The 22941-nt window shown below is 39.3% G+C and overlaps 1 protein-coding gene and 1 pseudogene across 1 annotated transcript; both read right to left on the minus strand.

The window, feature by feature from the left end:
• Window positions 1-46: 46 nt before the first annotated feature.
• On the minus strand, window positions 47-10059 carry LOC142923719 (scavenger receptor cysteine-rich domain-containing group B protein-like). The gene is made up of 8 exons (XM_076064694.1): window positions 10048-10059; window positions 9595-9928; window positions 7254-8317; window positions 6508-7080; window positions 4160-5223; window positions 3415-3987; window positions 1068-2131; window positions 47-894 (listed from the first exon to the last, which is right to left on the minus strand). The coding sequence occupies exons 1-3, from the start codon at window positions 10057-10059 to the stop codon at window positions 7947-7949; spliced, it is 717 nt and encodes a 238-aa protein (XP_075920809.1). The 3' UTR covers window positions 47-894; window positions 1068-2131; window positions 3415-3987; window positions 4160-5223; window positions 6508-7080; window positions 7254-7946.
• Window positions 10060-13682: 3623 nt separating this feature from the next.
• On the minus strand, window positions 13683-16604 carry LOC116940387 (scavenger receptor cysteine-rich domain-containing group B protein pseudogene; annotated as a pseudogene).
• Between the last annotated feature and the right edge of the window lie 6337 nt (window positions 16605-22941).

Raw genomic sequence — 22941 nt, forward strand, 5'->3', positions numbered from 1 at the left:
GAATATCACATATACTTCGAATTACAACCAAGTTTTGATTAAAAAATAATGAATGAATATGCACATCGATTTACTGACAAATGCCATCTCGCCAATAGGTTGAGTTTTCAGCTGCCTTGTAGTGGGTAATGTGCTTTTAGAACTGTCATCAATGAAGCAAATTTTAAAACGGGTTTCCCTTTAGCTGAGGTATAGACAGTGCAATTCATACATATGCAGTAATATTTATCATAAACTCTAGCACTAGAATATTGCCTTCTGTATATTAGATGCATATTAGCGCTTGAAGTTTTAACTAAACATATTTTGAGATGTACCCACCACTGCAAATGACACCAGCATCTTCAGCATGAACACAGTTGTGTTGCCCCCATGGCAGGTGAGGACAATTTCCTAAAGAGGATTCCGACCCATTGCATGTCACATCATCCAGCCAGATGGTGCCATTGCCCTGACCAAAGTAAGCATTTGATTGGGCAGAAAGAGCAGCTCCACAGCCGACGTTTCGGCAGACAACCTGGGCATCATTGATGTTCCAGTAATCATCACAGACCGTGCCCCAGGACCCAGAATAAAGGACTTCCACTCTGCCTTGACATGGGCCTACTCCTCCAACCAGGCGAATGGCTGTCTCTGTGGATTCAAGAAATGAACACTGAATAAATTGTCAAGCTTTAATATATACCATTGTGAGATCCTGATGTTTAATCTTTTCTAACGTTGATTATTTGAAAATACAACCTTTTAAATATGTGGTTGTGGTTTAGTTATTACATAGACCCCCATTTACAATCAACTTTTTACTTCAATAAGGTATGAATTTGTTGACAAATTTTTACTCACCAGGGGCTTGAGTTGTTGGCTGCGTCGTAGCGGTTGATGTACTTGTTTGAGCTGTAACCAATTAAGATTTCACATATTAAAAGGGGTATTGAATTGACCGACAAAAGTCAATATACTGAGTGAACATTTTGTCATTCATATAATATACAGCAAAGTATTACCATCTAATATTAGAAAAAGAACATTTGGAACTTTTATTAAAACATATTTTGAGATGTACACACCGCTGCAAATGACACTAGCATCTTCACTGTGGCTACAGTCATGCTGGCCCCATGGGCGATGAGAACATGGCCCCAGAAAGGATTCAGAACCATTGCATCTGACATCATCCAGCCAGATGGTGCCAATGCCCTGACCAAAGTAGGCATTTGATGGGGCAGAAAGAGCAGCTCCACAGCCGACCTTTCGGCAGACAACCTGGGCATCATTGATGTCCCAGAAATCATCACAGACCGTGCCCCAGGAGTCAGAATAGAGGACCTCCACTCTGCCTTGACATGGGCCTCCTCCTCCAACCAGGCGAATGGCTGTCTCTGTGGATTCAAGAAATGTACACTGATAAAATTGTCAAGCTTAAATATATACCATTGTGAGATCCTGATGTTTAATCTTTCCTAACATTGTGAAAATACAAACTTTAAAAAATATGGTTGTGGATAATTTATTACATTGACCCCTATTTACAACCAACTTTTGATTTCAAGAAGGGATGAATATGCATCTACATTGATTGACAAAGTTATACTCACCAGGGTGTTGAGTTGTTGGCTGCGTCGTAGCGGTTGATGTACTTGTTTGAGCTGTAACCAATGAAGATGTCTCATGTTAAAAGTGGTATTGAATTGACCGACAAAAGTCAATATACTGAATGAACATTTTGTAATTTATATAATATACAGCAAAACATTACCATTTTATATGAGAAAAATAACATTTGGAACTTTTATTAAAACATATTTTGAGATGTACACACCGCTGCAAATGACACTTGCATCTTCAATGTGGCTGCAGTCATGCTGCCCCCATGGGCGATGAGAACATGATCCCAGGATGGATTCAGAACCAGTGCAACTGACATCATCCAGCCATATGGGGCCATTGCCCTGACCAAAGTAGGCAACTTGTGGGGCAGAAATAGCAGCCCCACAGCCGACCATGCGACAGACGACCTGGGCATCGTTAATATCCCAGGAATCATCACAGACCGTGCCCCAGGAACCATCAAAGAGGACCTCCACTCTGCCTTGACATGGCCCTCCTCCTCCAACCAGGCGAATGGTTGGATCTGTGGAGTGAACAGAATGCAGAAAAGTAATTGTTTAGAAATCGATGTACGTTGGACTTCTTTGCGGAATGTACGTAGCCAACCATGGCACAATTTGATTCAATTTCAAACAAACATTTAAACCCCAAATATTTTGACACCATTTTATGGATGTTTAGATTACGTCATGATAACACATAAACTAGCCGTGCTGATGTGATTTTTTTTAGGAGAAAATATTTGTTTGCATTTATTGGTCTTGGATAAGAAATCTAGAAAATGCGAATAAATCTATAACATACACTCATGATAGAGTTGCACCAGTTGGGTCTTAGAAAAAGTTGCAACCCACAAATCAACTGAAGATTAATGGAGCTGCTAGCCATGCAATGTGCTTGCAATGTAATCCATATTTTCTTTTGAGTTTAGTGGAATCACGTGGCTCTTTCATCACACAATCCACATCACACCGCATTGGCGCGAAAACATTTTCTTTAAATGTTGGTGGGGAACTGATGACAAGATCTGCAATTATTTCCCCCCAAACCAACGCGGATTATTGGATTCCTGCTGTATTCTGCGTTGTATGTATAATATTGCATCATATACCATTAAAGATAATAACCAGAATGGTGATTCGTAACTCATCATCGTTACTTTTTTATATGGTCCTTTCACTGGATTTTGCAATGAAAATGAAAAAGAAGGACTTTACATTGCATACATTTCATAGTTATATTAAAGTAGCAATAACCATTATGAACACAGACACTATTGATAATTATAGGTGAATAAGAACTTCACCAAAATGAAAAAAATATGTTAATGGATTGTCAAATAACCCAATAAGTGACATGGCAAAGGAAAGCCGTTATCCAATAGTGGATTGAGAATAGCCATAAATTATTAAATTATTTTGGATGATGTTGACAATGATAAACAAAAATTCTGCTACCAATGATGTTACATGGGTGGTTTTTGTTACGAATATTACATATACTTCGAATTACAACCAACTTTTGATTTAAAAAAATGATGAATATGCACATAGATTTACTGACAAATGCCATCTCGCCAATAGGTTGAGTTTTCAGCTGCCTTGTAGTGGGTGATCTGCTTTTAGAACTGTCATCAATGAAGCAAATTTTAAAACGGGTTTCCCATTAGCTGAGGTATAGACAGTGCAATTCATACATATGCAGTAATATTTATCATAAACTCTAGCATTGTAATATTGCCTTCTGTATATTAGATGCATATTAGCGCTTGAAGTTTTAACTAAACATATTTTGAGATGTACCCACCACTGCAAATGACACCAGCATCTTCAGCATGAACGCAGTTGTGTTGCCCCCATGGCAGGTGAGGACAATTTCCTAAAGAGGATTCCGACCCATTGCATGTCACATCATCCAGCCAGATGGTGCCATTGCCCTGACCAAAGTAGGCATTTGATTGGGCAGAAAGAGCAGCTCCACAGCCGACGTTTCGGCAGACAACCCGGGCATCATTGATGTTCCAGTAATCATCACAGACCGTGCCCCAGGACCCAGAATAAAGGACTTCCACTCTGCCTTGACATGGGCCTACTCCTCCAACCAGGCGAATGGCTGTCTCTGTGGATTCAAGAAATGAACACTGAATAAATTGTCAAGCTTTAATATATACCATTGTGAGATCCTGATGTTTAATCTTTTCTAACGTTGATTATTTGAAAATACAACCTTTTAAATATGTGGTTGTGGTTTAGTTATTACATAGACCCCCATTTACAATCAACTTTTTATTTCAATAAGGTATGAATTTGTTGACAAATTTTTACTCACCAGGGGCTTGAGTTGTTGGCTGCGTCGTAGCGGTTGATGTACTTGTTTGAGCTGTATCCAATGAAGATGTCTCATGTTAAATTGGTATTGAATTGACCGACAAAAGTCAATATACTGAGTGAACATTTTGTCATTCATATAATATACAGCAAAGTATTACCATCTAATATTAGAAAAATAACATTTGGAACTTTTATTAAAACATATTTTGAGATGTACACACCGCTGCAAATGACACTAGCATCTTCACTGTGGCTACAGTCATGCTGGCCCCATGGGCGATGAGAACATGGCCCCAGAAAGGATTCAGAACCATTGCATCTGACATCATCCAGCCAGATGGTGCCAATGCCCTGACCAAAGTAGGCATTTGATGGGGCAGAAAGAGCAGCTCCACAGCCGACCTTTCGGCAGACAACCTGGGCATCATTGATGTCCCAGAAATCATCACAGACCGTGCCCCAGGAGTCAGAATAGAGGACCTCCACTCTGCCTTGACATGGGCCTCCTCCTCCAACCAGGCGAATGGCTGTCTCTGTGGATTCAAGAAATGTACACTGATAAAATTGTCAAGCTTAAATATATACCATTGTGAGATCCTGATGTTTAATCTTTCCTAACATTGTGAAAATACAAACTTTAAAAAATATGGTTGTGGATAATTTATTACATTGACCCCTATTTACAACCAACTTTTGATTTCAAGAAGGGATGAATATGCATCTACATTGATTGACAAAGTTATACTCACCAGGGTGTTGAGTTGTTGGCTGCGTCGTAGCGGTTGATGTACTTGTTTGAGCTGTAACCAATGAAGATGTCTCATGTTAAAAGTGGTATTGAATTGACCGACAAAAGTCAATATACTGAATGAACATTTTGTAATTTATATAATATACAGCAAAACATTACCATTTTATATGAGAAAAATAACATTTGGAACTTTTATTAAAACATATTTTGAGATGTACACACCGCTGCAAATGACACTTGCATCTTCAATGTGGCTGCAGTCATGCTGCCCCCATGGGCGATGAGAACATGATCCCAGGATGGATTCAGAACCAGTGCAACTGACATCATCCAGCCATATGGGGCCATTGCCCTGACCAAAGTAGGCAACTTGTGGGGCAGAAATAGCAGCCCCACAGCCGACCATGCGACAGACGACCTGGGCATCGTTAATATCCCAGGAATCATCACAGACCGTGCCCCAGGAACCATCAAAGAGGACCTCCACTCTGCCTTGACATGGCCCTCCTCCTCCAACCAGGCGAATGGTTGGATCTGTGGAGTGAACAGAATGCAGAAAAGTAATTGTTTAGAAATCGATGTACGTTGGACTTCTTTGCGGAATGTACGTAGCCAACCATGGCACAATTTGATTCAATTTCAAACAAACATTTAAACCCCAAATATTTTGACACCATTTTATGGATGTTTAGATTACGTCATGATAACACATAAACTAGCCGTGCTGATGTGATTTTTTTTAGGAGAAAATATTTGTTTGCATTTATTGGTCTTGGATAAGAAATCTAGAAAATGCGAATAAATCTATAACATACACTCATGATAGAGTTGCACCAGTTGGGTCTTAGAAAAAGTTGCAACCCACAAATCAACTGAAGATTAATGGAGCTGCTAGCCATGCGCTGTGCTTGCACTGTAATCCATATTTTCTTTTGAGTTTAGTAGAATCACGTGGCTCTTTCATCACACAATCCACATCACACCGCATTGGTGCGAGAACATTTTCTTTAAATGTTGGTGGGGAACTAATGACAAGATCTGCAATTATTTCCCCCCAAACCAACGCGGATTATTGGATTCCTGCTGTATACTGCGTTGTATGTATAATTTTGCATCATAAACCATTAAAGATAATAACCAGAATCGTGATTCGTATCTCATCATCGTTACTTTTTTATATGGTCCTTTCACTGGATTTTACAATGAAAATGAAAAAGAAGGACTTTACATTGCATAAATTTCGTAGTTATATTAAAGTAGCAATAACCATTATGAACACAGACACGATTGATAATTATAGGTGAATAAGAACTTCACCAAAATGAAAACATATGTTAATGGATTGTCAAATAACCCAATAAGTGACATGGCAAAGGAAAGCCGTTATCCAGTAGTGGATTGAGAAAAGCCATAAATTATTAAATTATTATGGATAATGTTGACAATGATAAACAAAAATTCTGCTACGAATGATGTTACATGGGCGGTTTTTGTAACGAATATCACATATACTTCGAATTACAACCAAGTTTTGATTAAAAAATAATGAATGAATATGCACATCGATTTACTGACAAATGCCATCTCGCCAATAGGTTGAGTTTTCAGCTGCCTTGTAGTGGGTAATGTGCTTTTAGAACTGTCATCAATGAAGCAAATTTTAAAACGGGTTTCCCTTTAGCTGAGGTATAGACAGTGCAATTCATACATATGCAGTAATATTTATCATAAACTCTAGCACTAGAATATTGCCTTCTGTATATTAGATGCATATTAGCGCTTGAAGTTTTAACTAAACATATTTTGAGATGTACCCACCACTGCAAATGACACCAGCATCTTCAGCATGAACACAGTTGTGTTGCCCCCATGGCAGGTGAGGACAATTTCCTAAAGAGGATTCCGACCCATTGCATGTCACATCATCCAGCCAGATGGTGCCATTGCCCTGACCAAAGTAAGCATTTGATTGGGCAGAAAGAGCAGCTCCACAGCCGACGTTTCGGCAGACAACCTGGGCATCATTGATGTTCCAGTAATCATCACAGACCGTGCCCCAGGACCCAGAATAAAGGACTTCCACTCTGCCTTGACATGGGCCTACTCCTCCAACCAGGCGAATGGCTGTCTCTGTGGATTCAAGAAATGAACACTGAATAAATTGTCAAGCTTTAATATATACCATTGTGAGATCCTGATGTTTAATCTTTTCTAACGTTGATTATTTGAAAATACAACCTTTTAAATATTTGGTTGTGGTTTAGTTATTACATAGACCCCCATTTACAATCAACTTTTTACTTCAATAAGGTATGAATTTGTTGACAAATTTTTACTCACCAGGGGCTTGAGTTGTTGGCTGCGTCGTAGCGGTTGATGTACTTGTTTGAGCTGTAACCAATTAAGATTTCACATATTAAAAGGGGTATTGAATTGACCGACAAAAGTCAATATACTGAGTGAACATTTTGTCATTCATATAATATACAGCAAAGTATTACCATCTAATATTAGAAAAAGAACATTTGGAACTTTTATTAAAACATATTTTGAGATGTACACACCGCTGCAAATGACACTAGCATCTTCACTGTGGCTACAGTCATGCTGGCCCCATGGGCGATGAGAACATGGCCCCAGAAAGGATTCAGAACCATTGCATCTGACATCATCCAGCCAGATGGTGCCAATGCCCTGACCAAAGTAGGCATTTGATGGGGCAGAAAGAGCAGCTCCACAGCCGACCTTTCGGCAGACAACCTGGGCATCATTGATGTCCCAGAAATCATCACAGACCGTGCCCCAGGAGTCAGAATAGAGGACCTCCACTCTGCCTTGACATGGGCCTCCTCCTCCAACCAGGCGAATGGCTGTCTCTGTGGATTCAAGAAATGTACACTGATAAAATTGTCAAGCTTAAATATATACCATTGTGAGATCCTGATGTTTAATCTTTCCTAACATTGTGAAAATACAAACTTTAAAAAATATGGTTGTGGATAATTTATTACATTGACCCCTATTTACAACCAACTTTTGATTTCAAGAAGGGATGAATATGCATCTACATTGATTGACAAAGTTATACTCACCAGGGTGTTGAGTTGTTGGCTGCGTCGTAGCGGTTGATGTACTTGTTTGAGCTGTAACCAATGAAGATGTCTCATGTTAAAAGTGGTATTGAATTGACCGACAAAAGTCAATATACTGAATGAACATTTTGTAATTTATATAATATACAGCAAAACATTACCATTTTATATGAGAAAAATAACATTTGGAACTTTTATTAAAACATATTTTGAGATGTACACACCGCTGCAAATGACACTTGCATCTTCAATGTGGCTGCAGTCATGCTGCCCCCATGGGCGATGAGAACATGATCCCAGGATGGATTCAGAACCATTGCAACTGACATCATCCAGCCATATGGGGCCATTGCCCTGACCAAAGTAGGCAACTTGTGGGGCAGAAATAGCAGCCCCACAGCCGACCATGCGACAGACGACCTGGGCATCGTTAATATCCCAGGAATCATCACAGACCGTGCCCCAGGAACCATCAAAGAGGACCTCCACTCTGCCTTGACATGGCCCTCCTCCTCCAACCAGGCGAATGGTTGGATCTGTGGAGTGAACAGAATGCAGAAAAGTAATTGTTTAGAAATCGATGTACGTTGGACTTCTTTGCGGAATGTACGTAGCCAACCATGGCACAATTTGATTCAATTTCAAACAAACATTTAAACCCCAAATATTTTGACACCATTTTATGGATGTTTAGATTACGTCATGATAACACATAAACTAGCCGTGCTGATGTGATTTTTTTTAGGAGAAAATATTTGTTTGCATTTATTGGTCTTGGATAAGAAATCTAGAAAATGCGAATAAATCTATAACATACACTCATGATAGAGTTGCACCAGTTGGGTCTTAGAAAAAGTTGCAACCCACAAATCAACTGAAGATTAATGGAGCTGCTAGCCATGCAATGTGCTTGCAATGTAATCCATATTTTCTTTTGAGTTTAGTGGAATCACGTGGCTCTTTCATCACACAATCCACATCACACCGCATTGGCGCGAAAACATTTTCTTTAAATGTTGGTGGGGAACTGATGACAAGATCTGCAATTATTTCCCCCCAAACCAACGCGGATTATTGGATTCCTGCTGTATTCTGCGTTGTATGTATAATATTGCATCATATACCATTAAAGATAATAACCAGAATGGTGATTCGTAACTCATCATCGTTACTTTTTTATATGGTCCTTTCACTGGATTTTGCAATGAAAAAGAAGGACTTTACATTGCATACATTTCATAGTTATATTAAAGTAGCAATAACCATTATGAACACAGACACTATTGATAATTATAGGTGAATAAGAACTTCACCAAAATGAAAAAAATATGTTAATGGATTGTCAAATAACCCAATAAGTGACATGGCAAAGGAAAGCCGTTATCCAATAGTGGATTGAGAATAGCCATAAATTATTAAATTATTTTGGATGATGTTGACAATGATAAACAAAAATTCTGCTACCAATGATGTTACATGGGTGGTTTTTGTTACGAATATTACATATACTTCGAATTACAACCAACTTTTGATTTAAAAAAATGATGAATATGCACATAGATTTACTGACAAATGCCATCTCGCCAATAGGTTGAGTTTTCAGCTGCCTTGTAGTGGGTGATCTGCTTTTAGAACTGTCATCAATGAAGCAAATTTTAAAACGGGTTTCCCATTAGCTGAGGTATAGACAGTGCAATTCATACATATGCAGTAATATTTATCATAAACTCTAGCATTGTAATATTGCCTTCTGTATATTAGATGCATATTAGCGCTTGAAGTTTTAACTAAACATATTTTGAGATGTACCCACCACTGCAAATGACACCAGCATCTTCAGCATGAACGCAGTTGTGTTGCCCCCATGGCAGGTGAGGACAATTTCCTAAAGAGGATTCCGACCCATTGCATGTCACATCATCCAGCCAGATGGTGCCATTGCCCTGACCAAAGTAGGCATTTGATTGGGCAGAAAGAGCAGCTCCACAGCCGACGTTTCGGCAGACAACCCGGGCATCATTGATGTTCCAGTAATCATCACAGACCGTGCCCCAGGACCCAGAATAAAGGACTTCCACTCTGCCTTGACATGGGCCTACTCCTCCAACCAGGCGAATGGCTGTCTCTGTGGATTCAAGAAATGAACACTGAATAAATTGTCAAGCTTTAATATATACCATTGTGAGATCCTGATGTTTAATCTTTTCTAACGTTGATTATTTGAAAATACAACCTTTTAAATATTTGGTTGTGGTTTAGTTATTACATAGACCCCCATTTACAATCAACTTTTTACTTCAATAAGGTATGAATTTGTTGACAAATTTTTACTCACCAGGGGCTTGAGTTGTTGGCTGCATCGTAGCGGTTGATGTACTTGTTTGAGCTGTATCCAATGAAGATGTCTCATGTTAAATTGGTATTGAATTGACCGACAAAAGTCAATATACTGAGTGAACATTTTGTCATTCATATAATATACAGCAAAGTATTACCATCTAATATTAGAAAAAGAACATTTGGAACTTTTATTAAAACATATTTTGAGATGTACACACCGCTGCAAATGACACTAGCATCTTCACTGTGGCTACAGTCATGCTGGCCCCATGGGCGATGAGAACATGGCCCCAGAAAGGATTCAGAACCATTGCATCTGACATCATCCAGCCAGATGGTGCCAATGCCCTGACCAAAGTAGGCATTTGATGGGGCAGAAAGAGCAGCTCCACAGCCGACCTTTCGGCAGACAACCTGGGCATCATTGATGTCCCAGAAATCATCACAGACCGTGCCCCAGGAGTCAGAATAGAGGACCTCCACTCTGCCTTGACATGGGCCTCCTCCTCCAACCAGGCGAATGGCTGTCTCTGTGGATTCAAGAAATGTACACTGATAAAATTGTCAAGCTTAAATATATACCATTGTGAGATCCTGATGTTTAATCTTTCCTAACATTGTGAAAATACAAACTTTAAAAAATATGGTTGTGGATAATTTATTACATTGACCCCTATTTACAACCAACTTTTGATTTCAAGAAGGGATGAATATGCATCTACATTGATTGACAAAGTTATACTCACCAGGGTGTTGAGTTGTTGGCTGCGTCGTAGCGGTTGATGTACTTGTTTGAGCTGTAACCAATGAAGATGTCTCATGTTAAAAGTGGTATTGAATTGACCGACAAAAGTCAATATACTGAATGAACATTTTGTAATTTATATAATATACAGCAAAACATTACCATTTTATATGAGAAAAATAACATTTGGAACTTTTATAAAAACATATTTTGAGATGTACACACCGCTGCAAATGACACTTGCATCTTCAATGTGGCTGCAGTCATGCTGCCCCCATGGGCGATGAGAACATGATCCCAGGATGGATTCAGAACCAGTGCAACTGACATCATCCAGCCATATGGGGCCATTGCCCTGACCAAAGTAGGCAACTTGTGGGGCAGAAATAGCAGCCCCACAGCCGACCATGCGACAGACGACCTGGGCATCGTTAATATCCCAGGAATCATCACAGACCGTGCCCCAGGAACCATCAAAGAGGACCTCCACTCTGCCTTGACATGGCCCTCCTCCTCCAACCAGGCGAATGGTTGGATCTGTGGAGTGAACAGAATGCAGAAAAGTAATTGTTTAGAAATCGATGTACGTTGGACTTCTTTGCGGAATGTACGTAGCCAACCATGGCACAATTTGATTCAATTTCAAACAAACATTTAAACCCCAAATATTTTGACACCATTTTATGGATGTTTAGATTACGTCATGATAACACATAAACTAGCCGTGCTGATGTGATTTTTTTTAGGAGAAAATATTTGTTTGCATTTATTGGTCTTGGATAAGAAATCTAGAAAATGCGAATAAATCTATAACATACACTCATGATAGAGTTGCACCAGTTGGGTCTTAGAAAAAGTTGCAACCCACAAATCAACTGAAGATTAATGGAGCTGCTAGCCATGCAATGTGCTTGCAATGTAATCCATATTTTCTTTTGAGTTTAGTGGAATCACGTGGCTCTTTCATCACACAATCCACATCACACCGCATTGGCGTGAAAACATTTTCTTTAAATGTTGGTGGGGAACTGATGACAAGATCTGCAATTATTTCCCCCCAAACCAACGCGGATTATTGGATTCCTGCTGTATTCTGCGTTGTATGTATAATATTGCATCATATACCATTAAAGATAATAACCAGAATGGTGATTCGTAACTCATCATCGTTACTTTTTTATATGGTCCTTTCACTGGATTTTGCAATGAAAAAGAAGGACTTTACATTGCATACATTTCATAGTTATATTAAAGTAGCAATAACCATTATGAACACAGACACTATTGATAATTATAGGTGAATAAGAACTTCACCAAAATGAAAAAAATATGTTAATGGATTGTCAAATAACCCAATAAGTGACATGGCAAAGGAAAGCCGTTATCCAATAGTGGATTGAGAATAGCCATAAATTATTAAATTATTTTGGATGATGTTGACAATGATAAACAAAAATTCTGCTACCAATGATGTTACATGGGTGGTTTTTGTTACGAATATTACATATACTTCGAATTACAACCAACTTTTGATTTAAAAAAATGATGAATATGCACATAGATTTACTGACAAATGCCATCTCGCCAATAGGTTGAGTTTTCAGCTGCCTTGTAGTGGGTGATCTGCTTTTAGAACTGTCATCAATGAAGCAAATTTTAAAACGGGTTTCCCATTAGCTGAGGTATAGACAGTGCAATTCATACATATGCAATAATATTTATCATAAACTCTAGCATTGTAATATTGCCTTCTGTATATTAGATGCATATTAGCGCTTGAAGTTTTAACTAAACATATTTTGAGATGTACCCACCACTGCAAATGACACCAGCATCTTCAGCATGAACGCAGTTGTGTTGCCCCCATGGCAGGTGAGGACAATTTCCTAAAGAGGATTCCGACCCATTGCATGTCACATCATCCAGCCAGATGGTGCCATTGCCCTGACCAAAGTAGGCATTTGATTGGGCAGAAAGAGCAGCTCCACAGCCGACGTTTCGGCAGACAACCCGGGCATCATTGATGTTCCAGTAATCATCACAGACCGTGCCCCAGGACCCAGAATAAAGGACTTCCACTCTGCCTTGACATGGGCCTACTCCTCCAACCAGGCGAATGGCTGTCTCTGTGGATTCAAGAAATGAACACTGAATAAATTGTCAAGCTTTAATATATACCATTGTGAGATCCTGATGTTTAATCTTTTCTAACGTTGATTATTTGAAAATACAACCTTTTAAATATGTGGTTGTGGTTTAGTTATTACATAGACCCCCATTTACAATCAACTTTTTACTTCAATAAGGTATGAATTTGTTGACAAATTTTTACTCACCAGGGGCTTGAGTTGTTGGCTGCGTCGTAGCGGTTGATGTACTTGTTTGAGCTGTATCCAATGAAGATGTCTCATGTTAAATTGGTATTGAATTGACCGACAAAAGTCAATATACTGAGTGAACATTTTGTCATTCATATAATATACAGCAAAGTATTACCATCTAATATTAGAAAAAGAACATTTGGAACTTTTATTAAAACATATTTTGAGATGTACACACCGCTGCAAATGACACTAGCATCTTCACTGTGGCTACAGTCATGCTGGCCCCATGGGCGATGAGAACATGGCCCCAGAAAGGATTCAGAACCATTGCATCTGACATCATCCAGCCAGATGGTGCCAATGCCCTGACCAAAGTAGGCATTTGATGGGGCAGAAAGAGCAGCTCCACAGCCGACCTTTCGGCAGACAACCTGGGCATCATTGATGTCCCAGAAATCATCACAGACCGTGCCCCAGGAGTCAGAATAGAGGACCTCCACTCTGCCTTGACATGGGCCTCCTCCTCCAACCAGGCGAATGGCTGTCTCTGTGGATTCAAGAAATGTACACTGATAAAATTGTCAAGCTTAAATATATACCATTGTGAGATCCTGATGTTTAATCTTTCCTAACATTGTGAAAATACAAACTTTAAAAAATATGGTTGTGGATAATTTATTACATTGACCCCTATTTACAACCAACTTTTGATTTCAAGAAGGGATGAATATGCATCTACATTGATTGACAAAGTTATACTCACCAGGGTGTTGAGTTGTTGGCTGCGTCGTAGCGGTTGATGTACTTGTTTGAGCTGTAACCAATGAAGATGTCTCATGTTAAAAGTGGTATTGAATTGACCGACAAAAGTCAATATACTGAATGAACATTTTGTAATTTATATAATATACAGCAAAACATTACCATTTTATATGAGAAAAATAACATTTGGAACTTTTATAAAAACATATTTTGAGATGTACACACCGCTGCAAATGACACTTGCATCTTCAATGTGGCTGCAGTCATGCTGCCCCCATGGGCGATGAGAACATGATCCCAGGATGGATTCAGAACCAGTGCAACTGACATCATCCAGCCATATGGGGCCATTGCCCTGACCAAAGTAGGCAACTTGTGGGGCAGAAATAGCAGCCCCACAGCCGACCATGCGACAGACGACCTGGGCATCGTTAATATCCCAGGAATCATCACAGACCGTGCCCCAGGAACCATCAAAGAGGACCTCCACTCTGCCTTGACATGGCCCTCCTCCTCCAACCAGGCGAATGGTTGGATCTGTGGAGTGAACAGAATGCAGAAAAGTAATTGTTTAGAAATCGATGTACGTTGGACTTCTTTGCGGAATGTACGTAGCCAACCATGGCACAATTTGATTCAATTTCAAACAAACATTTAAACCCCAAATATTTTGACACCATTTTATGGATGTTTAGATTACGTCATGATAACACATAAACTAGCCGTGCTGATGTGATTTTTTTTAGGAGAAAATATTTGTTTGCATTTATTGGTCTTGGATAAGAAATCTAGAAAATGCGAATAAATCTATAACATACACTCATGATAGAGTTGCACCAGTTGGGTCTTAGAAAAAGTTGCAACCCACAAATCAACTGAAGATTAATGGAGCTGCTAGCCATGCAATGTGCTTGCAATGTAATCCATATTTTCTTTTGAGTTTAGTGGAATCACGTGGCTCTTTCATCACACAATCCACATCACACCGCATTGGCGCGAAAACATTTTCTTTAAATGTTGGTGGGGAACTGATGACAAGATCTGCAATTATTTCCCCCCAAACCAACGCGGATTATTGGATTCCTGCTGTATTCTGCGTTGTATGTATAATATTGCATCATATACCATTAAAGATAATAACCAGAATGGTGATTCATAACTCATCATCGTTACTTTTTTATATGGTCCTTTCACTGGATTTTGCAATGAAAAAGAAGGACTTTACATTGCATACATTTCATAGTTATATTAAAGTAGCAATAACTATTATGAACACAGACACTATTGATAATTATAGGTGAATAAGAACTTCACCAAAATGAAAAAAATATGTTAATGGATTGTCAAATAACCCAATAAGTGACATGGCAAAGGAAAGCCGTTATCCAATAGTGGATTGAGAATAGCCATAAATTATTAAATTATTTTGGATGATGTTGACAATGATAAACAAAAATTCTGCTACCAATGATGTTACATGGGTGGTTTTTGTTACGAATATTACATATACTTCGAATTACAACCAACTTTTGATTTAAAAAAATGATGAATATGCACATAGATTTACTGACAAATGCCATCTCGCCAATAGGTTGAGTTTTCAGCTGCCTTGTAGTGGGTGATCTGCTTTTAGAACTGTCATCAATGAAGCAAATTTTAAAACGGGTTTCCCATTAGCTGAGGTATAGACAGTGCAATTCATACATATGCAATAATATTTATCATAAACTCTAGCATTGTAATATTGCCTTCTGTATATTAGATGCATATTAGCGCTTGAAGTTTTAACTAAACATATTTTGAGATGTACCCACCACTGCAAATGACACCAGCATCTTCAGCATGAACGCAGTTGTGTTGCCCCCATGGCAGGTGAGGACAATTTCCTAAAGAGGATTCCGACCCATTGCATGTCACATCATCCAGCCAGATGGTGCCATTGCCCTGACCAAAGTAGGCATTTGATTGGGCAGAAAGAGCAGCTCCACAGCCGACGTTTCGGCAGACAACCCGGGCATCATTGATGTTCCAGTAATCATCACAGACCGTGCCCCAGGACCCAGAATAAAGGACTTCCACTCTGCCTTGACATGGGCCTACTCCTCCAACCAGGCGAATGGCTGTCTCTGTGGATTCAAGAAATGAACACTGAATAAATTGTCAAGCTTTAATATATACCATTGTGAGATCCTGATGTTTAATCTTTTCTAACGTTGATTATTTGAAAATACAACCTTTTAAATATGTGGTTGTGGTTTAGTTATTACATAGACCCCCATTTACAATCAACTTTTTACTTCAATAAGGTATGAATTTGTTGACAAATTTTTACTCACCAGGGGCTTGAGTTGTTGGCTGCGTCGTAGCGGTTGATGTACTTGTTTGAGCTGTATCCAATGAAGATGTCTCATGTTAAATTGGTATTGAATTGACCGACAAAAGTCAATATACTGAGTGAACATTTTGTCATTCATATAATATACAGCAAAGTATTACCATCTAATATTAGAAAAAGAACATTTGGAACTTTTATTAAAACATATTTTGAGATGTACACACCGCTGCAAATGACACTAGCATCTTCACTGTGGCTACAGTCATGCTGGCCCCATGGGCGATGAGAACATGGCCCCAGAAAGGATTCAGAACCATTGCATCTGACATCATCCAGCCAGATGGTGCCAATGCCCTGACCAAAGTAGGCATTTGATGGGGCAGAAAGAGCAGCTCCACAGCCGACCTTTCGGCAGACAACCTGGGCATCATTGATGTCCCAGAAATCATCACAGACCGTGCCCCAGGAGTCAGAATAGAGGACCTCCACTCTGCCTTGACATGGGCCTCCTCCTCCAACCAGGCGAATGGCTGTCTCTGTGGATTCAAGAAATGTACACTGATAAAATTGTCAAGCTTAAATATATACCATTGTGAGATCCTGATGTTTAATCTTTCCTAACATTGTGAAAATACAAACTTTAAAAAATATGGTTGTGGATAATTTATTACATTGACCCCTATTTACAACCAACTTTTGATTTCAAGAAGGGATGAATATGCATCTACATTGATTGACAAAGTTATACTCACCAGGGTGTTGAGTTGTTGGCTGCGTCGTAGCGGTTGATGTACTTGTTTGAGCTGTAACCAATGAAGATGTCTCATGTTAAAAGTGGTATTGAATTGACCGACAAAAGTCAATATACTGAATGAACATTTTGTAATTTATATAATATACAGCAAAACATTACCATTTTATATGAGAAAAATAACATTTGGAACTTTTATTAAAACATATTTTGAGATGTACACACCGCTGCAAATGACACTTGCATCTTCAATGTGGCTGCAGTCATGCTGCCCCCATGGGCGATGAGAACATGATCCCAGGATGGATTCAGAACCAGTGCAACTGACATCATCCAGCCATATGGGGCCATTGCCCTGACCAAAGTAGGCAACTTGTGGGGCAGAAATAGCAGCCCCACAGCCGACCATGCGACAGACGACCTGGGCATCGTTAATATCCCAGGAATCATCACAGACCGTGCCCCAGGAACCATCAAAGAGGACCTCCACTCTGCCTTGACATGGCCCTCCTCCTCCAACCAGGCGAATGGTTGGATCTGTGGAGTGAACAGAATGCAGAAAAGTAATTGTTTAGAAATCGATGTACGTTGGACTTCTTTGCGGAATGTACGTAGCCAACCATGGCACAATTTGATTCAATTTCAAACAAACATTTAAACCCCAAATATTTTGACACCATTTTATGGATGTTTAGATTACGTCATGATAACACATAAACTAGCCGTGCTAATGTGATTTTTTTTAGGAGAAAATATTTGTTTGCATTTATTGGTCTTGGATAAGAAATCTAGAAAATGCGAATAAATCTATAACATACACTCATGATAGAGTTGCACCAGTTGGGTCTTAGAAAAAGTTGCAACCCACAAATCAACTGAAGATTAATGGAGCTGCTAGCCATGCAATGTGCTTGCAATGTAATCCATATTTTCTTTTGAGTTTAGTGGAATCACGTGGCTCTTTCATCACACAATCCACATCACACCGCATTGGCGCGAAAACATTTTCTTTAAATGTTGGTGGGGAACTGATGACAAGATCTGCAATTATTTCCCCCCAAACCAACGCGGATTATTGGATTCCTGCTGTATTCTGCGTTGTATGTATAATATTGCATCATATACCATTAAAGATAATAACCAGAATGGTGATTCGTAACTCATCATCGTTACTTTTTTATATGGTCCTTTCACTGGATTTTGCAATGAAAAAGAAGGACTTTACATTGCATACATTTCATAGTTATATTAAAGTAGCAATAACCATTATGAACACAGACACTATTGATAATTATAGGTGAATAAGAACTTCACCAAAATGAAAAAAATATGTTAATGGATTGTCAAATAACCCAATAAGTGACATGGCAAAGGAAAGCCGTTATCCAATAGTGGATTGAGAATAGCCATAAATTATTAAATTATTTTGGATGATGTTGACAATGATAAACAAAAATTCTGCTACCAATGATGTTACATGGGTGGTTTTTGTTACGAATATTACATATACTTCGAATTACAACCAACTTTTGATTTAAAAAAATGATGAATATGCACATAGATTTACTGACAAATGCCATCTCGCCAATAGGTTGAGTTTTCAGCTGCCTTGTAGTGGGTGATCTGCTTTTAGAACTGTCATCAATGAAGCAAATTTTAAAACGGGTTTCCCATTAGCTGAGGTATAGACAGTGCAATTCATACATATGCAGTAATATTTATCATAAACTCTAGCATTGTAATATTGCCTTCTGTATATTAGATGCATATTAGCGCTTGAAGTTTTAACTAAACATATTTTGAGATGTACCCACCACTGCAAATGACACCAGCATCTTCAGCATGAACGCAGTTGTGTTGCCCCCATGGCAGGTGAGGACAATTTCCTAAAGAGGATTCCGACCCATTGCATGTCACATCATCCAGCCAGATGGTGCCATTGCCCTGACCAAAGTAGGCATTTGATTGGGCAGAAAGAGCAGCTCCACAGCCGACGTTTCGGCAGACAACCCGGGCATCATTGATGTTCCAGTAATCATCACAGACCGTGCCCCAGGACCCAGAATAAAGGACTTCCACTCTGCCTTGACATGGGCCTACTCCTCCAACCAGGCGAATGGCTGTCTCTGTGGATTCAAGAAATGAACACTGAATAAATTGTCAAGCTTTAATATATACCATTGTGAGATCCTGATGTTTAATCTTTTCTAACGTTGATTATTTGAAAATACAACCTTTTAAATATGTGGTTGTGGTTTAGTTATTACATAGACCCCCATTTACAATCAACTTTTTATTTCAATAAGGTATGAATTTGTTGACAAATTTTTACTCACCAGGGGCTTGAGTTGTTGGCTGCGTCGTAGCGGTTGATGTACTTGTTTGAGCTGTATCCAATGAAGATGTCTCATGTTAAATTGGTATTGAATTGACCGACAAAAGTCAATATACTGAGTGAACATTTTGTCATTCATATAATATACAGCAAATTATTACCATCTAATATTAGAAAAAGAACATTTGGAACTTTTATTAAAACATATTTTGAGATGTACACACCGCTGCAAATGACACTAGCATCTTCACTGTGGCTGCAGTCATGCTGGCCCCATGGGCGATGAGAACATGGCCCCAGAAAGGATTCAGAACCATTGCATCTGACATCATCCAGCCAGATGGTGCCAATGCCCTGACCAAAGTAGGCATTTGATACGGCAGAAAAAGCAGCTCCGCAGCCGACCTTTCGGCAGACAACCTGAGCATCATTGATGTCCCAGAAATCATCACAGACCGTGCCCCAGGAGCCATTATAGAGGACCTCCACTCTGCCTTGACATGCGCCTCCTCCTCCCACCAGGCGAATGGCTGTCTCTGTGGATTCAAGAAATGTACACTGAAAAAAATGTCAAGCTTTAATATATACAATTGTGAGATTCTGATGTTGAATCTTTTCTAACGTTGATTATTTGAAAATACAACTTTTAAATATGTGGTTGTGGTTAAGTTTCGATTTAAAGCTTTCGTGACTGCATGGATTCATCTTCTTTGGTTCTTTCGGTAAAGTCACGTAGAATGAGAATAAAATAATGAATTGATAAAATAAAATAACACAATAATATTCTCACGACGTTTCGGCCACAACACAAGCGGCCTTCATCAGGTGAAGGGACGAGACTGTCTGGAGGACAGCGCTGGAGTGAAAAAGCCACGCTCAGATTGCGACCTTTAAGCTGTGTGAGAAGAAACAAAGCGCCTTGACAAAGGAATTAGCATAGAATTTAGCATTGAAATAGCTGAGTGATTAGCTTGTAACTGGTCACAGAAATAGCTATGTTAAAGTCAGAGCATACACATTCACAGAGGCACCTAGTACAATTACATTACCAGTGAACTCAAGCACGTACACCAGGCTCTCATGGCTAATGGCTAATGGTTACTCCGACTACACAATCCGCAAAGCCATCACTCCAGTCATGAAGAAGGATCCTCTTGTCGAGCCACTCAAAACCATCACCTTACCCTACATTGCAGGGGTCACTAAATAGATCTCCAAAATCCTGAATAAACACAAGATCCAGGTCCGATTCAACACAGTACATAAAATCCGTGATCTAGTTCCATCTGTAAAAGATGCTGTTCCAGACATACAGTACCCGGGCGTTTACAAACTAAAGTGCATCTGTGGTAGTATCTACATTGGAGAAACCAAACGATATATCTCGGACCGAATCCGCGAACATAAAGCAGACTTGAAATACGGTAGAACGAACTCCTCTGCCGTGGCAGATCACTGTTATAATTCAGTGGGCTCACATGACATTGACTTCTCCAAGACGGAGGTTCTTTGCAAACCAACCGGCTTCCATGAGAGATTCGTTCATGAGGCCATTCACATATACAAGCACAGAGACAATTTCAACCGAGTAGATGGATTCCGGCTTAGTAACCATTGGAAAGATGTTTTAAACCATTTCCGTTCTTAATTAATTGTATTTTACGATGACCTTCAGACCGCAGCTCTTTCGCTGGCATTGACTCTTAATACCTCTCACACCACGGTTAATGGTATGATTTACAACATGGAGTATAACAGCGCCTCGCAGCTGTCTCTCTCCCCTCCTGTGTTCCGACCATGGATGAACTCGTCCGTCTGAACGGGGCCCGTAGCTATCCGTGTTGTTAAAGTTGAGGGTAAGAATCCACCCATTTTTTCACCATATAGCATTGTGATATATAACGACTTATTGTTGGTAGATTAGCCGATTGGAGAATATATAGAGTTTATTGATTACATTGAGGTAATTTAAATTTTAGTTTTTTTATTGGTTCACTATATAGTATTCATTATATATTGTAGTGTATACCCAGTTACTGTGAATAGCTCAGATGTGTAGGCCGTGACTTCAACATAGCCATTTCTGTGACCAGTCACAATGCTAAATTCGCCTAGTTATTTCAATGCTAAATTCTCCTGTTTGATTTGTACTAGGTGCCTCTGTGAATGTGTATGCTCTGAATTTAACATAGCTATTTCTGTGACCAGTTACAAGCTAATCACTCAGCTATTTCAATGCTAAATTCTATGCTAATTCCTTTGTCAAGGGGTGCCTCTGCGGATGTGTATGCTTTAACTTTAACATAGCCATTTCTGTGACCAGTCACAAGCTAATCACTCAGCCATTTCAATGCTAAATTCTATGCTAATTCCTTTGTCAAGGCGCTTTGTTTCTTCTCACACAGCTTAAGGTCGCGATCTGAGCATGGCTTTTTCACTCCAGCGCTGTCCTCCAGACAGTCTCGTCCCTTCACCTGATGAAGGCCGCTTGTGTTGTGGCCGAAACGTCGTGAGAATATTATTGTGTTATTTTATTTTATCAATGTATTATTTTATTCTCATTCTACGTGACTTTACCGAAAGAACCAAAGAAGATGTGTTTAAGTAATTAAATAGACCCCCATTTACAATCAACTTTTTATTTCAATAAGGTATGAATTTGCTGACAAATTTTTACTCACCAGGGGCTTGAGTTGTTGTCTGTGTCGTAGCGGGTGATGTACTTGTTTGAGCTGTAACCAATTAAGATTTAACATATTAAAAGTGGTATTGAATTGACCGACAAAAGTCAATATACTGAGTGAACATTTTGAAATTCATATAATATACGGCAAAGTATTACCATCTAATATTAGAAAAATAACATTTGGAACTTTTATTAAAACATATTTCGAGATGTACACACCGCTGCAAATGACGCTAGCATCTTCACTGTGGCTACAGTCATGCTGTCCCCATGGGCGATGAGAACATGTCCCCAGAAAGGATTCAGAACCATTGCATCTGACATCATCCAGCCAGATGGTGCCAATGCCCTGACCAAAGTAGGCATTTGATGGGGCAGAAAGAGCAGCTCCACAGCCGACCTTTCGGCAGACAACCTGGGCATCATTGATGTCCCAGAAATCATCACAGACCGTGCCCCAGGACCCAGCATAGTAGACCTCCACTCTGCCTTGACATGGGCCTACTCCTCCAATCAGGCGAATGGCTGATTCTGGAAAGGGGGTGTTAAATGCATTAAAATAATTGCAACCTCAACATACCCATATGTAAATGTTAATATACTTGTTTTAAAAATGTTGTCGTTTGGTTCTCACATCATATGTATTTAATATACAAATACAGGAAACCCTACCCATCGCAGTTTTATCAATATGCGTGTTTCAGCTACACATAGTTTACCAAATTATATTTGTTTTTCGGACCACAATGGTGGTGTTTCATTTATTCTCATCTTCGTGTTGACAAGTAGTACTATGACAGTGCTGCATCTGTTTAAAGGTGTGAATGCGACTCAGAACGATTCATTTACAATGTATATCATGTATGTTTGAGTAAATGTTTC

Source organism: Petromyzon marinus, unplaced genomic scaffold, assembly GCF_048934315.1.
Source record: "Petromyzon marinus isolate PM22_M1 ecotype Great Lakes invasive population unplaced genomic scaffold, UKy_Petmar_22M1.pri1.0 PM_Scaffold_606, whole genome shotgun sequence".
Classification (NCBI taxonomy): domain Eukaryota; kingdom Metazoa; phylum Chordata; class Hyperoartia; order Petromyzontiformes; family Petromyzontidae; genus Petromyzon; species Petromyzon marinus.